Below are 24,790 nucleotides of genomic sequence, written 5' to 3'. Positions count from 1 at the left end.
TGATCAGTGGGACTTATGTGCAACCTTCTTTCCAAGGAGGCGAGGTTTCCTACCTCATTAACAGGTACAAATGTTCTTCAGATCCCTTGCCCATTCACCAACGGGTGTTGGTAATAGGAGTTTAAATATTTAAACATTTTCAGTGCATCTTAACCTGTTGCAGCCCATGTAACACATGTGTGGCAGCAAAAGGGTAGACTTTAACACCCAAACGCCGCACATATGGGTATCTGATTTTAAGGTCACTCTGCAGAGAGAGCCTTGCTGCCTGCTCCCAGCACAGAGACTGAGCTGTCAAGACAGCTCTCATTCCCCACTAACAGTAGCCAGCGGGACTGGCTCCTGATCATGTGACCATCGTGACATCTAATCACAGTGTAATTGTAATATTCCCAATGTACACACTCCTTGAATTGGCTGTTTTGTGTCAGTGGGTGCTGCAGTGACAATCAGCTAGAAACTGTAGACATTCAAAGCTGAAAATATGTCACCAGCACACCAAGGATTCTTCAAATAGGTCCAAAGCTTTATTCAGCAGTCACAGCATATTTACAAAGGCAATATTTGGAGCCGCACAGGGCCATTTCTTCAAGTCACTTGCCTGATGAAGGGGGCTCTTCTAGTGACTTATTTTAAGTTAATCACAATGATCACATGAACTACATCATTCCTTCCCCCTAGGCATTCAAGACCTTTCAAAGGCATGCTGGTTCAGGCAGAAATGGATTTAAAATTTTAAACCTCCAAATGTCCTGATGAAGCAGCAAAGGCTGCAGCACATTCTCAGGTTGTGAAGGTAGGGAATCCATGGGGACATTACAGACAACAGGTTTTAGCCATTTATTGCTCTGTCCAGTCTAAAGTAAATTTTATTTGGAGTTGGGCTTTAGGTTTGAAAGTTTGGCAGGTTTTGTGTAAAAATTAAATGCTCTTTTATATTGGCTTGTAAATTTAATTTACTGGCCCTTTTAATAAGAAGTCAAATGTGTATTTCCAATGTGCTCTGTTTTATAGTATTTTGTTTCAAAATGTTTTTTTATTTTTTATTCTCTATCCATCCTTAGCGACTGAAATACCAGTATGACATGTGGTGTGTGCGTTTTTTTGTTTTGTTATCTGATAATGAGCTTTTTTGGCTTAAGCATTATACGGACAAGTAGCATTTTCATCCGAAGTGACACATTAGCCCTGTTGCATTTTTAACCTACTTCAGAAGCTCAAACTGTTTGTACAGCACAGTGCTTTGTGGTGGACGCTCTTTTTCATGGGTTGCAGAATTAGCCTCCAGATATCCTCAGAGCTGAAGATTCGAGTGGGTTACAGCTGTCATCCCCCAGAGTATTTTAACAGAACTAATGAGATGAGAAGTGTACAGCTGGTGGCAAACAAAATAAACCACAAGCCATAGGCTCGCCTACAGTGGCTTCGCTTTCCCTGTGGGATCCTGAAGGAGATTGCATGCTAACAAAGCCAGAAGGCTGTCTCCTTCCACACTATTGCTCATTTGCAGCTGTAATTGGGAGATAGGCATTGTATTGCTGTGCTGGATTGTGTTTTACTGTAGCATATTTTCTATTTTTAATCAAAGTGCAGGAAGTTGTATAAAAATAAGAACATTCAAAAGCATTTTATTTAAACACTGTTATGGGGTTTTTGTGAATAATTATGGGGGTGAGCTAATGGCCTTGTGCATGCTACTTTTAAGTAACTATTTTTATGAAAATTAATATTTTAATTATTTGCAGTCCTCATTTTTTTTGTTGTGAACCAGGGGCGGACTGACCATTCAAGCACTCGGGCACTGCCTGAGGGTCCGGGGTCAGTAGGGAGCCCCATGAGATGCCCCTGGTACCTTTCATTGGCTTTATCATAGGCTTTTTTGGGTGTTGGCGAGGACACGGGCCCCATAATCCTGTATTGCCCGGGGGCCCCATGAGTTGTCAGTCCACCCCTGTTGTGAACATTTATGGTACTGTCACATTGTCATCTTTTGGAGCCCGCTGAGAGACTGACCCAGGTGCCACTCCAGACTTTGGGATAAAGTTGGGATCTTTCCCCAGCCTGAACCGGCTGAGTGACGACAGTCGACAGCTTTCCACTGAAAATGGGTCACAGGAGTGCAGAACAAACTGCACTCCTGGGATCCACAGGAGAAGTGCAGCCAACAGAGTTTTGGCTATATTTCTCCTTTTAATCCAGTTATTTTAGGGGGTGGGGTTGCCATGGCAGCCAGTTACATATAATTCTCCCGTCCTATTATCCTTGGTAAGTGTGTTTATATGTATATAACTGACATAAATGTATATATGTAAATGTCCTTGCTGCTGTTTTTTGACTGCCTGCTCTGGGCAATAGCTCAGCCTTTTCTTCAGTTTTCATAAATCCAGAAGAGTCAAAGAAACCTCATGCTTTACTAAGACAAAGTGGAAGTCTCTCTGTCATGTACATAAAAAGCTGTTTTGTTTTCTCCTTAAACCTCAGATTTTTTTCTATGGAACGTGCAACTTAACTTTAGTACTGTACTACGCTTGTTTTACAGGATTACAGAGCAGATGAAGACCCTGCACTGTTTCAGTCTATTGAAACAAAAAGGGGACCCCTGGGACCCAATTGGAAGGTAATTGGTCGCTATTTTGCCTTTCCATATATAATATACCATGTCAAAGTAGAGGTGTGTATGTATACTAGGTGTGGAACCATATTGAATCTCCCATTTAAAGATTCTATAACAAAACCCTTATTGATGTCTAATGCATGTATGTTTGTATATTATCTATCCTACAGTATTTTCACACCCTGGAAGTCCTTTTTTTTTTTTTTTTTTTTTTTTAATGTGGCCTGACTGATGAGCAATGAGGATGCCAAAATGAATACAGAAGGGATGTGTCTAGAACCACCATTTTCTGAGATGCCTAAACTTTAGGTTGCTCACTGGAGATCTAGATGAGCAGGAGGCATACTGAAGTCCTGCTGGGACGCAAGCTACTTTTAAAGGATAAGTTCACCTTTCATAACATGTTACATCCATTTTCAGGGTGTAACATGTTATGAATAAACTGACCCCCGCTTGATAGCTAGCAAGGGATCATCTCTCCCCGCATTAGCTGTCAAATTTAAAAAAATAAAAAATGCCTGTCTGGTTGCGTCACTCATTCACAGTGCTCTGTGAATGAGAAACTTCAAGTCCTGACAGCCTTACGGCTGTTGCTTTGTAGTTCTCAATGAACTACCATGGTGCTGTGGAGCATCGTGGTAGTTCATTGAATCTTCTTGTCAATATATCTGCTTCCTCATACATCCCGTTCGGGCAAGCAGATATACTGACAGATCTGCAAGAGACCTGCATGACACCAGCAACCTGCTTCTTTACAGGCTCCTACAACCAAAAATAATAAATGCATAGTTTTTGTTACCTGAAAAAAATGTGCATTTATTATTTTCGGTAAAAAGGTGAAATTATCTTTTAAACTGGCTGTCTATTAGGCATTTATAGTGGCACGAACAGGCATATCCATTAGTATATTTCCCTAGTACCAGCTGGAGAATTGAAAAATGCCATTTCAGATATTACATTTAGAGTGGTAAATTACATGAATGTTACACTGAACCTTTGCCTTTATTTATTGCATGCTTGTCCCTAGTCAATGGCTATAAAAACACTGAAATTAATTTTGCCAGGTAATTTGGTAGTCCACTTATTTTCTCTTGACAGGTACCCCTTATCAATCCCTAAACATTAGCATCAGTACTTTGTTAGTGACCCAGAACGAGCATGCAGAAAAAGGAAAGCTTATGTATGACTTTCAAGGTGAATGACTTACATGCAGATCAGGAAAGTGTTGATAGCAGAGATGACTAGGCATCTAGATTTTTCAGAAGTACAGTCAGGTCCATAAATATTGGGACATCGACACAATTCTAACATTTTTGGCTCTACACCACCACAATGGGTTTGAAATAAAACAAACAAGATGTGCTTTAACTGCAGACTGTCAGCTTTAATTTGAGGGTATTTACATCCAAATCAGGTGAACAGTGTAGGAATTACAACAGTTTGCATATGTGCCTCCCACTTGTTAAGGGACCAAAAGTAATGGGACAGAATAATAATCATAAAATCAAACTTTCACTTTTTAATACTTGGTTGCAAATCCTTGTACTTTAATGAACTTTAAAAGTGATATCAAAGGCTTTGTTTTCTTTTTAAATAATGGACACATCATACTTACCTGCTGTGTGCAGTGGTTTTGCACAGAGCAGCCCAGATCCTCTTTTTCTCGGGTTCCCCACTGGTGCTCCTGGCCCCTCCCTTCTGTTGGGTGACCCCAAAGCAAGCAGCATGCTATGGTGGCACCCGCTGCTCTGTGTGTCCATTCACACACAGAGCCTTGGCTTGGCCCTGCCCCGGCCCCGTCTCTGTTCTTATTGGCTCACTTGCTGTGATTGACAGCAGCAGAAACCAATGGATCCTGCTGCTGTCTGAGCCAATGAGGTGTCCCAGGATTGCCAAGACTCCAGTGCACAACGCTGGATCAAGAGGGGGCTTAGGTGAATATCTGGGGGGGGGGGCTGCACAGAGAAGGTTTTTTTACCTTCATGCATAGAATGCATGAAGCTAAAAAAATTTCAGCCTTTACAACCACTTTAATGTGGAAAAAGTTGCTGACCCTGCTATAGCCCATCAAAGCTGAACTTATGTATTCAGAGATGTCCCTTGTTTGTATAGCGTGGTTATTTGAGCAGTTAATAGACTTCCTGTGTGTTTGAACACATCCGATTTTGTTAAGGGGTTTGGTCCACCCTCACTGGATGATTTCTGCTTCTCAATCCATTCTCTGTACAATCTAGGAGTTTCAGTTCTTAAAATCCTAGGAGGGAAGCAGTACCACAGTGCCGATCATTCTAGCCAAAACTACTTAAACCATCTTCCCTTGCTGTTTGGCCAAAGTAAAACTCTTACCATGTCTGTATGCATTATCTACGGAGCCGTATGATTTGCTTTTGGACTATTAGAAGGTGTATCTAATACATTGGCCACTGAATGTTGATTACAAATAGATAAAAAGGTGTATCCGTTTAAAAAGGTTAAAAATCCTAACTAGCAAAAATTAAGTATATTACCGATTCCGGCAGACCTTGGGGTGCTTGAGACAACACCATGTTTGAGGGAGACGTCCTTCTTTGAAAGCAGTCTTAGACTAGTTCTACCTGTTATAGATTCCTTTACTTTGCTGCCACCTACTGAAAATCTGCCTGTAGCTGTACAGGCTGCACACATAACACACACTAGTGGCAGAATAGCATTATGGAAGATGTCATTGCTGACTTGCAGTTGAGGGTAGAAACTGAAGCTGTCATTCATTCTTAATTTTCACCTTAAAAAGTCACTGAACCAGACCAAGTGTGGAAGTTCTGATATTACTGGCAGCATCCTTGTTCAGGGGCATTGTCCCGCTAAGTAGTGAAGCAATGATTAGAACACTTTCACATTGGGCTTTCTAAACACTCCTCTACTTCTGAGTCTATCTAGGTCCAAATAAAAATAAATGTTAAAGAACTGCTTCCTTTTCTGTTTTTCTGGACCTAAATGTGATGGATTGGAGGTAGACTGATATAAAAGGGGCACCAGTGAATTTACATCCAGCATCCCATAGATCCAACACTGGTCTCCTACAGTCCACTGTCAAAATGTGGACTGAGACTGAACAGGCACAGATGTCACAAAACCGAATAAGCCGGTGATCTGTTCAGATTCCCTGCTGAACAGAGCTGGCAAAACCTGAAAGAACCCTGTGTGTGACGGCCTAGAACTGCTTTCAAAATCAGCTTGGCATTTACCTCTCCCTTGTTTCTCCCTTGCCTGGTTTCCATTTGCGGATATGAGTTTATTGATGCACAAGGATGTACAATCTTATTACCTATTAAACATACTGGTTTTAAACTTACCATAAGTATGCTCTAAAGAGAGAAATGTGCACTGCCATTGCTGGAGAGCTTTTGCAAAGGATGGAGGCAGATGCTCTGGATTCTCATCTAGGAGAGAAAGCTGCAGGGATTTGAAATCCCTGCGGCTTTCTCGCCTCTCCTACAGCTGGCAATCTGGAGCATCTGCCTCCATCCTTCGATAACCGACACCAAGGTATACATCCCCACACGCCCTTCTCTCCCACTCTCCGCTCAGCAAGGGATTGGTGCAGGGAGGTTTCCCGCACTGCTCCTGTGTGAACTCAGGCTATGACAGGCCTGGGTTCATACAGGAGCAATGGGGAAACCACATGCAATTTGGACAGGAATCACATTCCTGTTAAAGTCTCATGCTGTTCTTTGCAGTGAGGTTTGCGTCCACACATTTTGTAAAGTGTCGGTACTCGGAATTGCCAGGTACTTGACCGATAGCATCAGTATTTGTACTCGCTGCTCAAAAAGTGGTATTGGTGCATCTCTAGTTAGAACTCTATACTTTGTTTCAGGTCAGACACTCAGGGAATATTGAAATCAAAGCATCAGCATGATAGCCAGGGAACTGCCATTTTCAGTAGAAGAATTCAGCAGTGTCAGCCTACAGATTTCTCTTAGAACATGCGTTTTCTGTAGTTCACTTTCATGAATTTTTTTTATACTGCCTTGTCCTGTTGGACTCAGAATGATACCTGGCCTCTTTATCATACTGCTGTGCACCTGCTCTTTTTACGTACTTCCAATATAATTTAAGTTTAGTAAAAGATGTCCAACACAGTATAGGCATGTGAAATGTACTACTTATTACTGCATGCACCACAAATCTCCTAAAAATGTTAGTTGATTGGCTTTCATGCTATTATATAGGCTTTAGTCATTTTTGCATTCCTGACCCAGTTCAAGTATGGAGATCAAAAGCTAAGACTTTACCTGTCGTGTCTGTCATTTTCTTAATCATACATCAAAGGACACAGAGGATTTTGTATACATGACTACTTGGGTTATGCTGCCACCTTTGGGTGAACAGACACTGGCCCAAGAAAGGCAGGAATCCCCACGCTTGTGTAAAACCTCTAAGCTTAGTTAAGCCTCAAGTTTCGATGGTGTCCTTAGGTGATGGATGCCTCTCTGTGTCTTTTTGGCTGGCATAGCTCCCCTAATTGCTGGTATGTCCCTAACACCTCTGAATGGTTACAAAGTGGGATCCTGATTGGTCGCTTTGACCTGATGGATAAGAGGGACTGTACCCAGATGCTGCATACTAGAGCAGGGAAGGTCTGTGATGTCTATCAATCAGCCCTGGATCTTGTTGTCATTGATCTCTGGAGAATGCCTGAAGGTCCTCGCAACAGTCAGGATGCTTCTTGATTCACTCTTTCTAGGTAGATTCATCAGCTCATTTCTCAAGTCCAGGCAAGGTTCTTTCTTTGTTAAGGCTCATTCCACCGGTAGTGTCAGTGCTTCCTTGGCTATTCAGTATCACTTTTCTGTTCTAGTTTGTAAGGCTGCTGCCTTCACTGTTCTGGTTTGTAAGGCTGCTACTTTACCAAGTGCTGCCAGTTAAATGTTTATGCCTCTGCAAATGCAAGCTTTGGCTGAAAGGTCTTGCAGGTGGCTTTGTAGTTGGATTTCCCCTGTTCTGTTACAGGATTTTGGATGTTTTGGCTTTGTTGCTGTGTTGCCCTTCCCTCATGTTCAGTGCTTCTGGACATCCCAAATAATGAGAGCCCTCTGTGTCCTGTGATGTGCTTAAAGTAAATCATTTTTACAGGTAACCCAAAAATCCTAATTTCTCAGTTAAGCTATCATTTAATCCTGGTGAAATTACAATTCTTAAACTTTTTTGCAGAAAGAATTGGCAAACTCTGAGGACTGTCCACGCATGTGTGCTTATAAACTAGTAACAATCAAGTTTAGATGGTGGGGACTTCAAAATAAAATAGAAAATTTTATTCAGAAGGTAAGTTGCGTTTTCTACCTCTTTATACATTCTTAGTGATATTGGTTTTTTTTTTGGAGATAGTACAGCCAACTGGGGTCTTGTAATTTCTGCACGTATGGCAATTAAAATGTAGTTTGATTTGTACTGCTTAGGTCTCAGGGTTTATAAGAATAATCTTTGACATATACATTGAAGGGGGTTTACTGAAACTGGTGCACAACCCCCCCCCAGATAGCTGGAAAATACCAGAATTTCATACACTTTCACCTCTTTGTACCAAGGCGCAGTTAGATAAGGAATGTTTTCATTAGAAACAGTAAAAATAATAATTCACACTTAGCAGCAGAGTTCTTTGTGTGGAGGAGGAGTCGGTGATAATATTGGATCTAATATGACAGCATTCTTAGCCTATTGACCTGAAAAAGAGTCCATTACAACACCGTGTTATATATGTTAGAAGAGGTCTGGCAGTTTGTGGTGAGGGTAGGAGATAATGTCTTATGTTATCTAATAGTGGAATGTCAATCGCATTTTTCGAAATACTCTCATTCTTTACCACAAACTGCTACTTTAGACACTAGTGAGTTAAAAATGACCCTTTTTGGGGTTTTTTCCTGTCCCATCTAGCCATACAAGTTTAAGATTTTTCATTCAGTTGTGTGAGCTGAAAAAGAGCAATCCAAAGGTTCCCCTATTTGTTGGCTTTTGTATTCTGATTGCTTGTGCTCCCAGAATAACCAAACACTGACTGCACCTGGTTGCTGTTGCTGTTCAGGTGAGGATTTTCCTCCCAGCTCCTTAGATTTTCAGATCGAGCTTTGTTAAGTTGGGTAGTGCCGATGGTGCCACCTTTTACTCAAATTTAAGCCGATTCAGTGGAAATGGGCCAAAATTCAAACCGTATATGGTTAAAAGAAATGTATCTGTTTTTGGAGGCTGCTGAAAACTTTGTTGCATCCTTTTGCTTGTCACAACTTTGATAATCCCTAGATAGCTGTGAAACTGTAAATATGTGAAACTGTAAATATCAACTTTACCTTCAGATGTCCCATTCATAGCAGCAGGGTGTGCCCAAACACAAGAACATCCATCCCTCCTTTTCCAATTTTTTTTTTTTTTCCTCAGTTGACAGTTCACCATCCTAGCACAGCACAGTTGGTTGTTAGACAAAAGGAAGCCAATTGGGAAATGTGCAATGAAGTCATTGAATCCAGACAGATTTGTAAAGGTAAAGTTGATTTTTACAGCGTTTTCATGGCTGCTATAGCTATGGAGCTGTGACATCCGAAAGAGAGCAATTAAAGTGGTTCTTCACCCTGGAAACAAAAAATTAAAAGTCAACAGCTACAAATATTGTATAATAGGACACTTACCTGGTCAAGGATCCATCGTGGTCCTCACTAGAGCCAGATCTTCAGATGCCCGGTGCCAGCAGCTTTACTTTAGGAAGCCGGTTGTGACTACTTTTGGCTTCAAAGCCAGCTTCCCACTGTGCATGCGTGGGCTGTACTGCAATTTATGAATGGTCCCGCAGCTTTTTGGGACCTGTAATGTGTCTCAGAAGACTGAGTGGGGTCAACTTCCGTTCTGATCGCCACAGCGGTCTGAACGTAGGCAGGAGCAGGTACCTGTCAAAACCATGTACCCACTCCCCCTCAAAAAAAAATTAGAGTCCCATAACTTTTTTGTCTGAAGTTCTGCTTTAAGAGCTTACAAAGATCTGTGCACAGGTAGCGATAGATGGGATAGCAAAGGTTACTTTAAAGCTCATCTGTGGTCAGAATTTAAAATCCTATATACATTTCACCGTTTCGTGTGACGGCTAATGCCACCTGGAGTGTAGGGTTCCATGGGCTATCCGTCATCAGGTCTCAATGGAACAGGTATGCAAGGCTGCAACTTAGTCTTCAATTCACAACTTTGAGTTTTTATAAGGTGGGTGTTACTGTCACTAAGGATGCTGCTTTTGGTCACAGCATCTTGTGGACTGCTCTGCAGCTTTCTTTTGGGCATGATGGTGGTAGCTGTGAGCCCCTCATAAGCAGTGCTTTGGGACGTCCCAGGTAGTCATGTTTATTAAGCCTGCTCTGTGTCCCATGATGTACGAGAAATAAAACTGGATTTTGTACTTGCCTGTAAAATCTGTTTCTTGGAGTACATTGCAGGACACAGAAGCCAGTTTCCTCTTTATTTGGGGGTACTGCTTGCTACAAAACTGATGCTCTCGTTGGGAGGCAGGGTTATAAAAAGGAGGACTTTGCCAGTGTCCATTCACCTATAGGTGGTGCATAACCCAGGTAGTCATGCTTATTGAGCTTACTTTGTGTCCTGTGATGTACTCCAATGGATTTTACAGATAAGTACAAAAATCAAGTTTTTCCGCTGTCTCGCTGTGTCTTTTGCTCTTTCGATCTCAAACCCCCCCCATTATCTTTCCCTCTCTCCCATGTTCTTTTTCTCTGGTGTTCGTTCTCTCTCTCTCTCTCTCTCTCTCTCTCTCTCTCTCTCTCTCTCTCTCTCTCTCTCTTTCTCTCTTTCTCTTTCTTTCTTTCTTTTTTTTTCTCTATATATCCTAATTTGCTGTCTTTAATTTTCTTTTATTTTCTTTCTCCTTTCTCCTATACGATGGGAGGACTAAAAGTAACAGAAGACCAATCCTACTTCTAGATTCACTTGCACTGCTTGCTCTTTTTCTGACTGTCAAAAGAAGGGTGTACTGCAGTGATCAGCTTATATCGTTGCCTTTATTAGTGATGTGCAGGGTTCCCCCACCTTGCATAGAGACTGTTAATTTGAAATTGGTACATGTGTTTCAGTGTTATCAGAGTTCCTGAGTAGGCTGTACAGACGCCCCTTTGTCTAGTGCTCTTCTCAGCTTTATGTTGTGTTTTTTCCCAACCATCTTTGCCAGCGGAGACAGAGGCTGCAGTTGGGACAGCCCCCCTGCCCTGATACCACTAAATGACAGTCACTCATGTGCTGTCCTGTATTAGGGAGGTCTTTGTCAGAAGCCACAGTCCAACAGGAGGGGAGCTGCAGGCCAGTGGTTAAGAACCACTATGGTAAATGGCATTAGGAGTTTACTTAAATGCTGAATTTGTTGCCTGGTATTTTTTTATAGTCATGAAAAATAGATTATTAATAGTGTTGATATGTGTACTACCCTTTTAAAAATGCAGAATACTGGCAGCTGAAATCTTTGTGAGCAAATGGGTTATTTGCCAATAAGTCTCAACTGAAAAATAAACTTACGAATGTCATAGTTTACATTGTCAAAAAAACCCTTAATATATAGATCAGGAAAAAAAAAAAAATCAGTACATATCTGCAAAATGCACTTTGCTTTAAAGTGCACTTATCCTTTAAGCTCAAGAACACACTAGAATGGACTAGTAGGACACCCATGATCTGCATGCGTTTATTGCACGCATTCAGATCGCACTGCTCCTGCAATCTGGCGCAGGTGTCAGTGCAATCTTAACGACTCCCCAAACGCAGGTCACAAATGCAGTGTGTTTCCTTGCACTGGATCACATGGCACAAAACGACCATGCGATCCGGTTGCAGTGTGTTTCCAAAATTGGTGCATGCACTACTTTGGTGTGATGCATTGTGATTTAAGCCCATTCAAATTTAAAGTGGAAGTAAACTCACTTTTGTATCTTTTACCTACAGGTAAGCGTACAATAAAGCTTACCTGTAGGTAAAATATCTCCTAAACGTGCACCGTTTAGGAGATATTTGCTCTTTTTTTGTCTGCTGGCACAAGCGCTCTGAAGGAATGGCATTTCCGTACCGTTCCTTCAGAACAATGTGCCGTGTCCCAAGGCTCCCGCAAACATGCATGGGAGTGATGTCAATGCTGCTCGGCCAGTCAGGCGGCAGGACTCACGAACCCGAAAGGAAGACTAGGTGAAGATGGAAGCCTCTGAGGCAGGGGCACTGCACCGCTGGAAGGCTTAGTTTTAAGGTAAGTCCTGCATAATGTGCTAGTATGCGATGCATACTTGCACATTGACATTATCTCCAGGGGATTTTTTTGTTTTCTAAAGCTGTGGTTTACTATTGCTTTAATGGGATCAAATTGCACCGCACTGAACCAAGGTCAAATCGTATTTTATTTATTTTGGTTTTAGTTTAAAACAAACAGATAAACCATAAAACAATTAAAGGGAAAGAATAAGACTATGGTGGCGCAACCACTGGCCGACCCAAGTACAAGCAACCCATAACGTAATATAATGATTGTTTACCAAACACGTTGGGTTCCACATAAAATACAAATCAAATTTCCCTTTTTGTTTTGTGGGCAGGTATTTCATATGATTGGTCCAGAGTAATCAGTGCTGTCCACAAATCTGCTCTAACAAATCGGGAAGCCCTTGCCACAGCTAATAGAGTTCAGTTTCTTGTTTGTCAGTTTTATTGCAAGTAATGGGAAATTTCCATCATTACTAGAACTACTTTGTTGAACATGGTCTATATAATGGTTTCTTGGTAACTGCCTCTAAACAAACTTAGTCAGCGCTCAACAGCCAAGGTATTAAGCATTTTTGTGTCTTCCATACGAAGCACATGTGCTGCTTTTACATTTTGGCAGCTTGCATGCTGTGTGATCTTATAGGTTACCCCTTGGCGGTCAGGAAGGGAAACAAAGGCTTGTGTTATGAAACCTGTCCCCAGTGTTTGGGCAGACATTCACAGGGTGCTCTGACTTTAATAATGTCAAAATTGCAAAGCCATTGGGTTTTGGGCTTAGTGGTGTGATGTACCAGTAATAAAAGGCTCTTGTATGCTGCACAGATTGGTAACCTCTCCTCATTAATATTGTGCTTACTCTAAGCATCTTACACAAAATTAGCAAATGGTTGTGTCTGGCCAATGAAGTGATGTAATATCAAAAAAGGGGACACACGGTGTACAAGAATACTGACATTAAGAACTGTCTGATCTTGGCATAGAGGAATAACTGGGTTATCAATACTCTATATTGTTGAGTTGTTTCACTTGTCTGTGCTGACTTTAGTTTTCCATGTTAATTGTTGATTTATCTAGTTCTGACTTAAAGCAGTGACTATTTATTTTAAAGCAAAGTTATCTTGGAGTTGAAGAAAAGGAAGTGACACTGTTAAAATGCCTTAAAGTATAGCTAAAGGCAAACTTTTTTTTTTTTTTTTTTTTTCACTTTAGATAGTGGAGAAGGATTAGAAAGCTTGTCAGTTTTTATTGCTGTCTGTGCCCCTGATATGGAACTTTGCCCTTTCTATTTTTCCTGTTTACCATTATCATTGAAAGTGAAAGAAAATCACATATTTTGGGTTGTCCCCAGAGAAGTAATAGAGGGAAAACCTTCCAATGAGGACACTAGTTCTGGTGACCTGAGGGTCGCCAAGGAATTCCCTTAATTTTCAGGCATTTTGTATCACTTTCTGTTCTGCTATGGGACATGAAGTTAAGGGAAATCTCCACAATAGGATGGCAAAAAAAAAAAAAAAAAATCTGATGGGCTATAACCCTCCCTTCCTCTATCCAAAACGACAAAAAAAGTTTTGCTTATAGTTCTACTTTAATTGTACATCACAGGATACAGGAGAGTTACTTTTTGGACCATTGGGTTATCCTTCACTTGCATGCTAGTGAACACTAACAAAAAGCAAGGTTTGACTCAGCTATGCATAATATTTTCTACTCCAAGCATTGCCTCATGTGTTTGTTTTTTTTTTGTAGTGTCTATATGTGGTGGATTTGTCACTCTCAGCTGAGAGAGTATTGCTCACTGAGGTGCACTCTATCTTCTAAAAACCGCATTTGGCTGATGAGCCTCAATTCTCTTCCCAAGCCCCGTTGGAAGAATGGGCAAGCAAGATACTTCTTGTACTGGATCTTACATATGGTGCTCACCTTGACAGGTGGTTGCATTGTGGTTGAAGGTCGTCCCCTTACAGTGCTGGTTCTTGCCTTGTGCTAAAGGGTGGCAGTTTTCTTCATAATCCTTCTAGGCCAGGGGTGGCCAACCTGCGGCTCTCCAGCTGCTGCAGGACTACAAGTTCCATCATGCCTCTGCAAGTCAGTAACTTCCCATCTTTGCAATGCCTCATGGGAAATGTAGTTCCACAACAGCTGGAGAGCCACAGGTTAGCCACCCCTGTTCTAGGCTCTTGCTGCCTTTCCTGTGCCAGTTTTTGCGGTGATTAGGGCTGGGCATGTACACAGCATCCAGCTTGAGTGTGAGAAGACCACGGGTCAGAGCCCAGGCACATGTGTTGGCGCTTTGCTGGATCTGTGCTTTTTTTTTGGGACACCAACCAGGTTCCACGCACTCTATGCTACTCCACAAATAGCAGCACATGCCCCATTGCAACAGCAGGATCTCTGACCTCCAGATGGTGGGAGCCACCCCTCCCTCATATAATCCGGTACTATGAGTATCATATCCTTAACGAGCACAGTGACTATAATGGATCTGAATCAAGGGGGACAGGTACATGGGGGACCTAATTCCTGTGTTATTTTTTGACAGTTTTCCTTCCACTGTCTTGTTTTTGGGGCAATAGACCTTGCTCTTGATGTGGCATCTGGTTTCTCACGGACTCCTTTTTGTTCTCCTTCCTAAGGGACCTTTGTGTGCAAGGAGGAATTTTCTGTTTCCCTCACCACGATGCTGGAGCAATTAGACATCCACAGAAATTTATGATGCAACAGTCTAGGTCTCTTTCACTACAGGAACTAAATTGTAAGTTTCCCCTCCCACCCCTTGTTGTGTTGGGAGGAGGAAGTATCTGAGGAAGCACATGGTTCTGATACAGAAGATTCCTCAGAGGCGGACACTCCGGCATTCAGCATTTCCCCAGCACAAAGATCTACATTGGGGTGGTCCATACAAATCTGAAGCTGTACAAGGGGTGGCTTAAATTGTACTACAAGTACACTCTCTGTTGACTGCATGGGGCCTCAACCTGGTGGTGTTAAAGATTAAAGATTGTCTTTCTTGTGGTGATCACTTCGATCAGGATGGTTTCCAAACTTGCAGCCTTATCCTGTAAAGAACCTTTTCTTATTCTCCTCCAGGACAAGGTTGTTTAAGGCCTTGGAACAGCTTTCACCCTAAGGTGGTTTCGACATTTAATTTGAATCAGGATATAGTGTTGCTTTCCTTTGTCGGCTCCTAAGCAGATTGTTCTCCACTGCCTGAAAGTAGTGAGGATCTGGTAAGTTTATCTTGCAGTTACAGTTTCACTTTCCCTGTCTGATTTTCTATTTTTGTTGCCTGAGGGTCCCTGAAAGGGACAGGCTGACTCTCAGTCCACACTTGACAAGGTGAGTTATTGCTCAGTTGTTCGACCTGAGGGGGAAGTTTTCTCCCATTCTAGTGATGGCTCACTGCATTAGAATTGTTAGTGCTTCCTGGACTTTCCAGCATCAGGCTTTGGTTTCTCAGGTCTCTAAAACCACCACCTGGTCTTCTGCACACATGTTCGCTAAATTTTACCTGTGAATATTCAGGACTTTGTTCTTGTGAAGTTGTTTTCTTGGTGGGCCTCTTAGCTATTGATTGCTGTTGCCTGACCCTCATGGGATTGTTTTTGAACATCCTAATGGTCTAAGAATTAACTCTCCTGTGTTATGTGATGTACAATTATAAAAAAAAAAAGGATTTTAACTTTCTGGGAAAATCACTTTCTAGGAGTAGATCACAAAGCATTGGTCTTTTCCCACTTGCAGGGCTGAGTCAAGCTTTACTATTTGCCAGTGTCCACTCACCTGGAGGTAAAGCATAGCCCAAAGTGTCTACGAATTAACTCTCATGTGTCCAGTGATGTACACCAAGAGTGATTTTTACAAGTAAGTAAAAAATCCTGTTCGATCTCCTGCATGGTGCTCTAATCTGCTACAGTAATCTGCTTGAGAGACCCAAAAGTCCAGGTATGGTATGCACCAGTTCACTCCCTGCGTCACGTAATCCTGCCTCTCCTATAATGTCCTCCTCTGTCTGCATGACCAGTCCCCAGGCTCAGGCACTGACGTGGGGCCTTTGGGACATGCCTAACAATACGTAAAAATCCACTTTCAGAAAAGATAGAAACTTTGGAGCTGCAGACCAGAATACCATGCAAAGGAACTGCACAAATGAAGTGTGCCTACAGGGTTAACTTTCTATATTGCTGTATTTATAATCTTGCTTAAAAGGAAAAGTGGGGATGGTTTTCTTCTACTGCAGATCAGTGGTATTAAAAAAGAGTGTCTTATTTTCTGTCAATGAAATCACAATGTAGAGCTATTCTCACCGCTATTAAACACCTTGTACATCCCATTGTAATATATCACTAGTGCCAAATTTGATGAATACCACTTTATCACTTTTTTTTTATTTTTTTAAATCTTAAGCAAGAAAAACGAATATTCACAAACTTTCACCGTCAGTTGTTCTGTTGGATTGACAAGTGGATTGACCTAACAATGGAAGACATAAGAAGGATGGAGGATGAAACACAGAAGGAATTAGAAGCAGTAAGAATCTTATTTGCACTAGTAACTTGGTGTTTCATAACTGTAAAGTAATATAGTACAAAATGTACTCTACAACACTGGCATTATAGGTAGAGGTAGAAGCTTCTTTTCATGGGTCGCACTCCATTGGTATACTTTGCCTTTTGAAGCTTTAGATTTTTTTTTTTTTAATTTATTTTGCATGCTCATAAGGATTAGGTGCATTGCTCTAAATGTTTGAAGAGGAGCGGTTTGATTGTGTTCTCACTCCCCTGAATGGCCCTGTTTAGCCTTCTAACAAGCAGCCTGTGTGCGGCCATTGCTATGCTCTTCTGAAGTCAGATTGCCTGGCTTGTCATGCTGTATTAGCAAACTTGTTCTGGGTCAGTGACTCAAGTATTAAAACCAGAGGTAGCCATATAACTAGTATTCTTGGAAGGGGGTTAGGAATGGCAACCCTCATGTTTGCCATGGTTGACATGTTAGCAAATGTTTTTCTCACCCAGAAACTTTGATTTGTAACAGGATGTTGCTGAGTTTATCCGAGACTGGTAATGAGTTTCATTTCCCACATGCTGGCCAACTGGTTTGATAGAGAGGACCAAGCATAGGAAGTTGAATTTTATTCTTTGTCACTTCTGGCTGCTGCTGTTCACACTAAAATTCAAAGAACATTTTGGGAGATGATTTCAATACTTCATTACTGAGCTTTCCAGTAATTTCATGCTGAGTAGGAGCTTTTGCACACACATGGAATATTTGGATTGTTCGCAGTAGTAGAACATTTTTTCAGAACTTTAGTGGGGGCTTGCTATATGGGTTTGTTATGGCTCATTTTTTGTAAAGCCTAATCTTTTGGTCTACAACCTTCTCCCAATAGAAGCTTACAGGCTGACATTATGGACTGGCACGGAGCATTAGCAGGTGGAATAGCACCTTTAGCATAACTGAAATAAACCACAGATCATAAAGGACCTTTGTTTTCTACCAAAAAATATATATGCCCTGTTCACATCATACAGTGGTGTGGTGGTAATGCAGAAAAAAACAGCTCAATGTACATGGTGTGAACCGGTTGTCCTCTAATTAATCCCCCCTCCCTCCTCCCTGGGAGTGCACCCCACCTTGCCTTAATCCCCGATCTAGCAGTCTTTCCTCCGATGTGGTGCCGGCTGGCTTCTCTTCATGCTGTGTTAGGGTGCTGTTGGCCCATTCATTCACATGGGTAGAATATAGAAATGAATGTGGCTACAGCGAGCATGAGTAGTATGAAGAGCTGCCATCCAAAACCTTGTTGGAGGAAGTATGGCTATTGGTGTCACATAGAGGCCTGATAAGAGTGTCATGCATAACCCTGTGTTTCCTTTATGTATTTATTTTCTGCTTGCAACATAATTAATAAGGTTTCAGCAAAAGTTTTGTTTTTATTGAGTCAATCCTCACAGCTTTTGCACTCTAAATGAAGTGGAAAGAAAAGCAAACCCTCTAGTTAACCAATTTTGCTGCATAAAAGGAAAAAATCCTCTGTGACCCAACAGTAACAGTTGTGTCTATTCCCTGCATCAAAAATTTGTTCCATTGTCTTTTAGCAATTATGCTAATTTTGGAAGGCCTTTTTTTTGTGATTAAGCTTAAATGTCTCAGTATTTTTTTTTTTTTTTTTTTTTTAGTAGTTTTTAATTTTATTTTACATTTAGATACGTAAGAAGGGTGCCGTTCGAGGCACATCTGCTGCAGATGCCTAAGAAAGCCTGCTCTTTAGTCTCAGAGGCAGTATTAAGGTGTGTAAGTAGCGGGCTAAAAAATCAGGTGATGGACCTTTATTTTCTGTGAGAACCTGCATCCTATTGTGCAGGTTACATCCTGTCCTAATTTTCACAAACTGCACACTTCTGTGGAACCTTATATCTGCCTGCCTTACTACACTCTTTTCACATTACTTAACTGTTTGCTTTCAGTAACGTTGAAGATCCTTGAGGGTGTTACATATCTTGGTGTAGCTCACACTATAAAATGTACAGATTACACTTCAAAAATGTGATGGTCATTGAACTGGACCTTAAACCCAAATGCAAGGTCCACTTATTAAAGGGGAACTTCACCCAGTTTTGAATAAAAGTCAGCAGCCACAAGTGCTTTAGCTGCTGAGTTTTATGAAAAATGCGTACTTGCCAGCGCAATAAGTCAATGCTGTCTTCCTACACCCTGAAGTCTCCACAGCTGACTCCGTTCCTGTGCAGTCATTTTGAATTCAGGAGCTGTCTGTGACTTCCTGATCAGCCAGAGCTGGCCCTCTACTGCACATGCAAAAGATTTTCATACTGGAGGAGACTGTCCCCAAGCCTCCTAGGCCTGAAGAATTGAGAACAAGTACCTGCAGGAAAGGGCACTTGCTACTCAAATGTATACACGGAAGACCCAGGATTATGCAATCTGTATAGGTCGGTTTTAAATACTGGCCCATCTCCCTGTGCCAAATGCTAACAAAAAAAAAAGGAAAGGTTAAAAACATACTTGGCTTACGCTTGGCTCCTGCACTGCAGTGGGCGATGTCACAATTATTCTTGTGAAATTCTGGAAATGCTGAGGGTTTCCAAAAAGATGCTGGAGCATCTTCTCTTGAGATATGGGAACCTCATGATTCTCAGGATCTCATGAAAGGATAATGATGTCCCAGTGCAGAAGCCATGCATAAGGTAAGTTGATTTGTAATATGTGTGTTTGTGTACATGTATATATGTGTGTGTGTGTGTGTATATATATTATATATAATATATATAATTTTTATTTTCTTTTTAGATTTGGCATAGGAGTGCAGGCCAAGATTTAATAAATAGATCTTGTAATTTGGGTTCAAGGTGCACTTTGTGGGGTGAACAAAACATTATCAAATAGATTTATACTCTAACTGCTAGTATGTTTCTTGGCATGTACATGATTACTTTGATATTCGGCTGTTCTCCAAATCAATCATACAAATACTTATGAGTTACTATTTCTTCATCATATAGTTATCACCATAGATTTCTCTTGTCTGTCAAAATGTATGGTAATTTTGCTAATTGTCCTTTGTCTAGCTAAATCTGAACAGCATGCTCACACGCCAGTGTTTTCTATCAGACCCCAATCATGATCCTACCTGGACTTTTTCTAGGTAGGATCACCAGTTCATAAATTGAGAACATTTTATAAGGATGACAGTAGTTGGTATATAGCGAAAACTTGCTGTGTATTGTCTACCTCAGACAAAATAATTTCTAGTGAAACTTTTTCAACAAGTGTATCCAAAGAGGGGTTTTCTGCTATGTATGATTGAACCAAAGTGCTTATATAGTTTTTTCACTAAAGTGTTGCACGTAACGCTTTCTTTTTTTTTAGACAATAATTTGACAGCTAGATGTCAGACAACATTGTATCAAATGCGACCAGTAATGTTATGCTGTTTTTGCTAAAGTCGGCCACTGAGCTGAAGCTGCTGTCTAGCATGATGCTTTCTTTGTCTGGAATGACGCTTCCTTTGTTCAACATTTGTTAAGGCCCCTTTCACATGTGCAATCCGTTCAGGTCTGCCTGTCAATTTTTCAGGTGGACCTGATCAGATAGTCTATGTATTCCTATGGACCAGTTGGAGTAAACAGACTTGTGTCCATTTACACCTGCCTACCTCCAATCCGATCTGCTAAAAACAATCAGTTTCCCTGCGTCTGGGTGGATCAGATAGGAGGACAGTTGGGTTTAAATGGACAAATGGTCTGTTTACACCTGACTGTCCATACAGCAGAGCGGGATGTATCCTTGTCTGCACCGTATAGGCGGAGCGAACACTGACATCTGCTACTCTGCTTAGCGGGGGATCATTGGACAGATTACCTGATGAGCAAAGCAGATTGCGCCTTGTGTGAAAGATGCCTAAAGCAAATTTTTTTTTTCTTTGTTTTTTTTCTATTTTTGCTTGCTGGGGCATGCATTTTGATCTTTGTATCTTTTAAATTCAACTGTACTTTATGCCATACTAGTTTTTCACATATTTCCATACTAATTCTTTTTTTTTTTTTTCACTCAAATATCTCCATCACATTAACTGGCTTGTTTGTTATGGAGCTTGATTTCATTAACCTTTCCTATTTGTCCCTGAACACAGCTACGCAACCAAGGTCAAGTAAGAGGAACAAGTGCTGCCCATGATGAATGAAGATGGACCCGACCAAATCGCATGCAGATTTATTTTTCCTTTCTACCTGTGTTTATATATCTATAAGTTTGTAGCTATATAAACATGTTCTGAACATTAACTTATGTGTACTGTACCTGACATGGGCAAAAACAAATTGTAAAGGTGAATGTGTACTGTACATAAAGTTTACAAACCTTTCTGAATGTCACTAAAATTGTAAAATTGTGGGCTTCTGACACCCAGATAATATTTTTGTACTATATGTTTTGCTTTTAATATTTTGTTTTAGCGTCATAAAAAAATACATAATGTTCAATGGTTGTTTTACTATTTAAACACTTTTCCACTTAGTGGAAGGGGTATGATGAGTGTATTGCCTGACTATCGATCACAGCTGTCACCTTCTGGTTCCCCTTGATCCACTGATTTATGCCTCATACAAAGTACCTCCAGGTCCCATCAGGCCTATGGCACTCAATAGGAAGTCTCCAACACCTAGGTAAAGGGATTTGCAAGACTTTGGAATCTAGACATATTGACCAGTGGATTGGTGGGTAAGGTTGCACAGGTGATTGGAACTGACACAGTACCCTCACCTCACCCCTTGCACTCATGTTCATTCAGAGGACATAAATGCTGCTGCTATGACTGTCGTGTAGGGCTTCTTTTGTCCTTTACTGAGTATATATAATATTTGAAATTGCACTGATGGTGACAGTCTTTTCTAGCAACAAATGGTATGCCTTTTTGAGTGCTGACCCATTATCCATGAAAATGGAAGCCTGTTCACATCCATGGACTTCTCTGATGTACCTCATGACCAAACACTTGGTTGCTGCCGGGAATTGCTAAACTGTGGATAAATTGGTTTCAGCATACAAAATGACTGTGTCTCTTGTTACTAGGACAGGGGAGTTATTTCATCAGTAATTTTTTTAAATGTCCAATTAGTCCTTGCACAGACATGCAAGGTTTTCTTTTATTGTTTAGTCTCTTTTGATAGCACCAAAGTTGTATCTAGACCCTAACAGATATCCATATATCTGATGAATGTTTGAATCCAAATCTATCCTTAGATTGTAACTAAGGTCCTCTCCTCTCTGTCAAATTATGTTTTATGGCTTGCTCAAATGTACTTCAGGCTGTCCTGTAGGTAGGTAAATCTTTTGTTTTCTATGTTCTATGCAGAACAGGGTTTGCTTGTGATCTCAACCAATTTTCTGTTTTGGTATCCTTTTTTGAACTAAGAGCAAAAGAGAAAAAGCTGTAGCCCAGAGGTTGAATGCTTCTTTGTGTATGGATGAGGTTGTGTGCATAACCGTATTTTTGCCCCGTCTTTTTTTTTTTTTTTTATTTTAGTTTTGGAAATAAGCAGAAGCCTAAAGCAGAATATTACATAGAAAAAATATTTCTCTGTGTTGAGCAATTCCTGGGCAGAGAAGGGATTGAATAACTAGGACATAACCGTCTACAAGAACTGCGATTGTGGATAACTGATGTTTTGTCTGAATGTGTTGCTGCTTTACATCTGTCTGATTTTCAAACATTGCCTGAACATGGAGGTAAAGATGCTTGCAAGCCCACATCCTTTCCCCCCTTCTGTCTCTAGTATGAAAGTTTTTTGTGAACAATGGAATGACGTTGCTCATTTCAGATGTTGCAGTTTGGAAACTATGCAAGCTGTTAATTTCTGTATTATTTATGCTTTAGAGATTTCTGATCTTTTATGTTAAAAAATGCACATAAATTGATATAAATAAAAGAGAGCGTTATATATAGTGTGTAATAAATCCAGGAGTGAATGAATGATAGCATAATGTAATGTTCAGTTGTAGATACTGCATACATGTCATCAGAATGGGTTTTTTGTTTCTTTTTTTAATGGAGCATGTTAAATGCTTAATAGTTGTTATGCTTATTAAATTTAAATCGAAGGGAAAATATTTTAGGAATGATGGTAAAACTTTTGTACAAGACAAAAAGATAGCAGTAGTAAAGATCAAAACCTTAAAAAAAAATGTATCTGCTCCGAATACAACCTGCCTTTATTCTCCCGTATCTGTTCATATTGAAACTGACATTTGGTCTGGCCACATCTTGTAGTTCCCCTTCATCCTGAAAGAACTGTTTTCTTCCACAAGTTGTTTACTGTGCTAACTTAAAGCAGATATTCACTCTGTCCCCCCCCCCCCCCCCAATATTTTTTTTAATGACCCCTGCCTACCTCAAGGTGAGTTAGCACATTTTAGATACTCGCCCACCAAGCGGATCCAGTGCTGTCAAGCTGAGAACGTCTGGCAGCGCTCGGTCCCACACCGCCATGTTTTTCTGTGATGTCATCAATTAGGCTGTCAACTGTTTCTGAGTTCAGCCGGCACGCCTTCCAATAACATGCCAATAGGCCTCTCTTTCCTGAATGAAATGCTATGTCTTCTGGGATGTGTGACGTGCATATCCCAAGAGGCAAATGGAGGAAAGTGCACGTTGTTCACCTAGGCGAATCATGTGTGCTGGGGTGGGCACTTTTCCCTAAATCTAAATAAAGAAAAAAAAAAACTTGTAATACTTATTGAAGGGGGGTGCGGAGGGATGATGTCTTGAAGGGTGAAGATCCGATTTAAAATGTACACAATGCTGGATTACTACATAGTATCCCTCTCCCATTTTAGTAATACTTGGACCCAAAATGGCTGAATTTACATACAGGAATGTTCTATATACAATATTATGGTCGAAAGCTCAATTTAACAAACTGCTGGACAGGTTTCCAATGGCTTTTCATTTTAAGCAAGGGGAAAGTTCTGTATATTTTTTTTTTTAAACGCATTAGTTGCCTGTCTCATAGGTTTTTTTTTTTTTTTTTTTTTTTTGCATCTGGACTAAGTAGAGTAGAAATAATCATCTCCTGTATTAATATGTAGAGTGATCAGAAGCACTGGTCTTTAATTTGACCTGGAACACCCTTTACTTACTACAAGACATGTGTGTAGCGATCTGATTATTACATGGCTGCAGTTGCCATAGTGAATGTCATCTAGGACATCTCTATGCTTGTTTCAGTATACATCTGTGTCTGGAAATCCAAATCTCACACAAACACAGTTTTGCACTACCTTCAGCATTTCAAGACACATTATTGTAAAGTAAAACAAGTAGAAGAGAGATCACAGCTCAGTGTTAAGTCACCACTGCTTACTGCACCTATGCTGTAAAGATAATGCTATAAATATGCAAGTATTCCCCAAATTGGGTTAAGTGCACACATGCAGCTTTCAGTTGGCCTCTGCAACTCTTTTTTTCTATATCTCTGCTTAGAACAGGGTACATTGAGTTGATTCAGTGGCACTATCCGTTTTCTCTGTGAAGTGCATTCATAGTATAGTTAGGTTCCTGGCTTCAGTAAGAAAAGAAATCAGGTGAATGAATTCTATTGTCTTGAGCCTGTTACTACTCTAAAAAAAAAAAAAAAGTTTAATGAATCCTACCGGATGCCTGAGTGTAGCTACATTTTGACACCAGGTGCTCAAAGCAAAGCAACAAGACACACTGAATAATGCCCATGTTCACTTAGCCTGTTTTACCTTGTATGCCTGTTAAAAGAATCTAGATCATTCTTTAGGTATGTCATATGATCCAGACTTTTTTTCATTTTGTTCAGGATGAGACTAAGAGTCAGACCTAAAATGTTGCAAAGATTTAATCTGTCAAGATTGTAAAATTCAGGGGAACTGCTACTGAATGTAAAATATCTAGATTTGCAAAATGATGTATGTACATCAATAAATGTAAGTAACCAATAAATTTGATCACTGAATAGAATTTTGTTTGAGTTCTTTTGTTTGTGCCAATGAAGTGTGTGTGTAAACCATATCTATTTTGTACCTAAAGGATACGTTCACTTTACCACAAATGATAAATGTACACTTTTTGAAGGTAATAAAAAACTTGCATTTATTATTTTTTATTTTAGGAGCCTGTAAAGCATTGCACTGCTTACTTGCCATGCAGGACTCCTGCACACTGTCAGTGTATCTGCTTGCTCCTACATCCCATATGAGCAAGCTGATGCTTGCTGATAGGAGGACTCAATGAACTACCATGGTGCTCACAGCTCTGTGGTAGTTCATTGAGGACTACAAGCCAACAGCCGCTAAGGCTGTCGGGACTTAAAGTCCATTCACAGAACACTGTGAATGAATTACAAGGTCATGCGAGCAGAGCCCTGCACG

At 40.6% G+C, this 24,790-nt stretch overlaps 1 protein-coding gene across 1 annotated transcript in view; it reads left to right on the top strand.

Annotated features, from left to right (window-relative positions):
* Positions 1-24,380, top strand: part of PITPNB (phosphatidylinositol transfer protein beta) — a 75,502-nt gene extending 51,122 nt beyond the window's left edge. The window contains exons 8-11 of the mRNA XM_089692514.1: positions 2,540-2,617; positions 7,808-7,918; positions 16,286-16,408; positions 20,529-24,380. Of these exons, the coding sequence (XP_089548640.1) occupies positions 2,540-2,617; positions 7,808-7,918; positions 16,286-16,408; positions 20,529-20,579 (363 nt within the window). The 3' untranslated portion in view covers positions 20,580-24,380. The remainder of the gene's footprint in view (positions 1-2,539; positions 2,618-7,807; positions 7,919-16,285; positions 16,409-20,528) is intronic.
* The last annotated feature ends 410 nt before the right edge of the window (positions 24,381-24,790 follow it).

The sequence above is a fragment of the Staurois parvus genome, unplaced genomic scaffold (genome assembly GCF_062004578.1).
Source record: "Staurois parvus isolate SC_StPar_1 unplaced genomic scaffold, SC_StPar_1.0 ptg000589l, whole genome shotgun sequence".
NCBI classification, from domain to species: Eukaryota; Metazoa; Chordata; class Amphibia; order Anura; family Ranidae; genus Staurois; species Staurois parvus.
The sequence above is the reverse complement of the archived record's forward strand: the minus strand, read 5'-3'. Positions and strand labels throughout refer to the sequence as shown.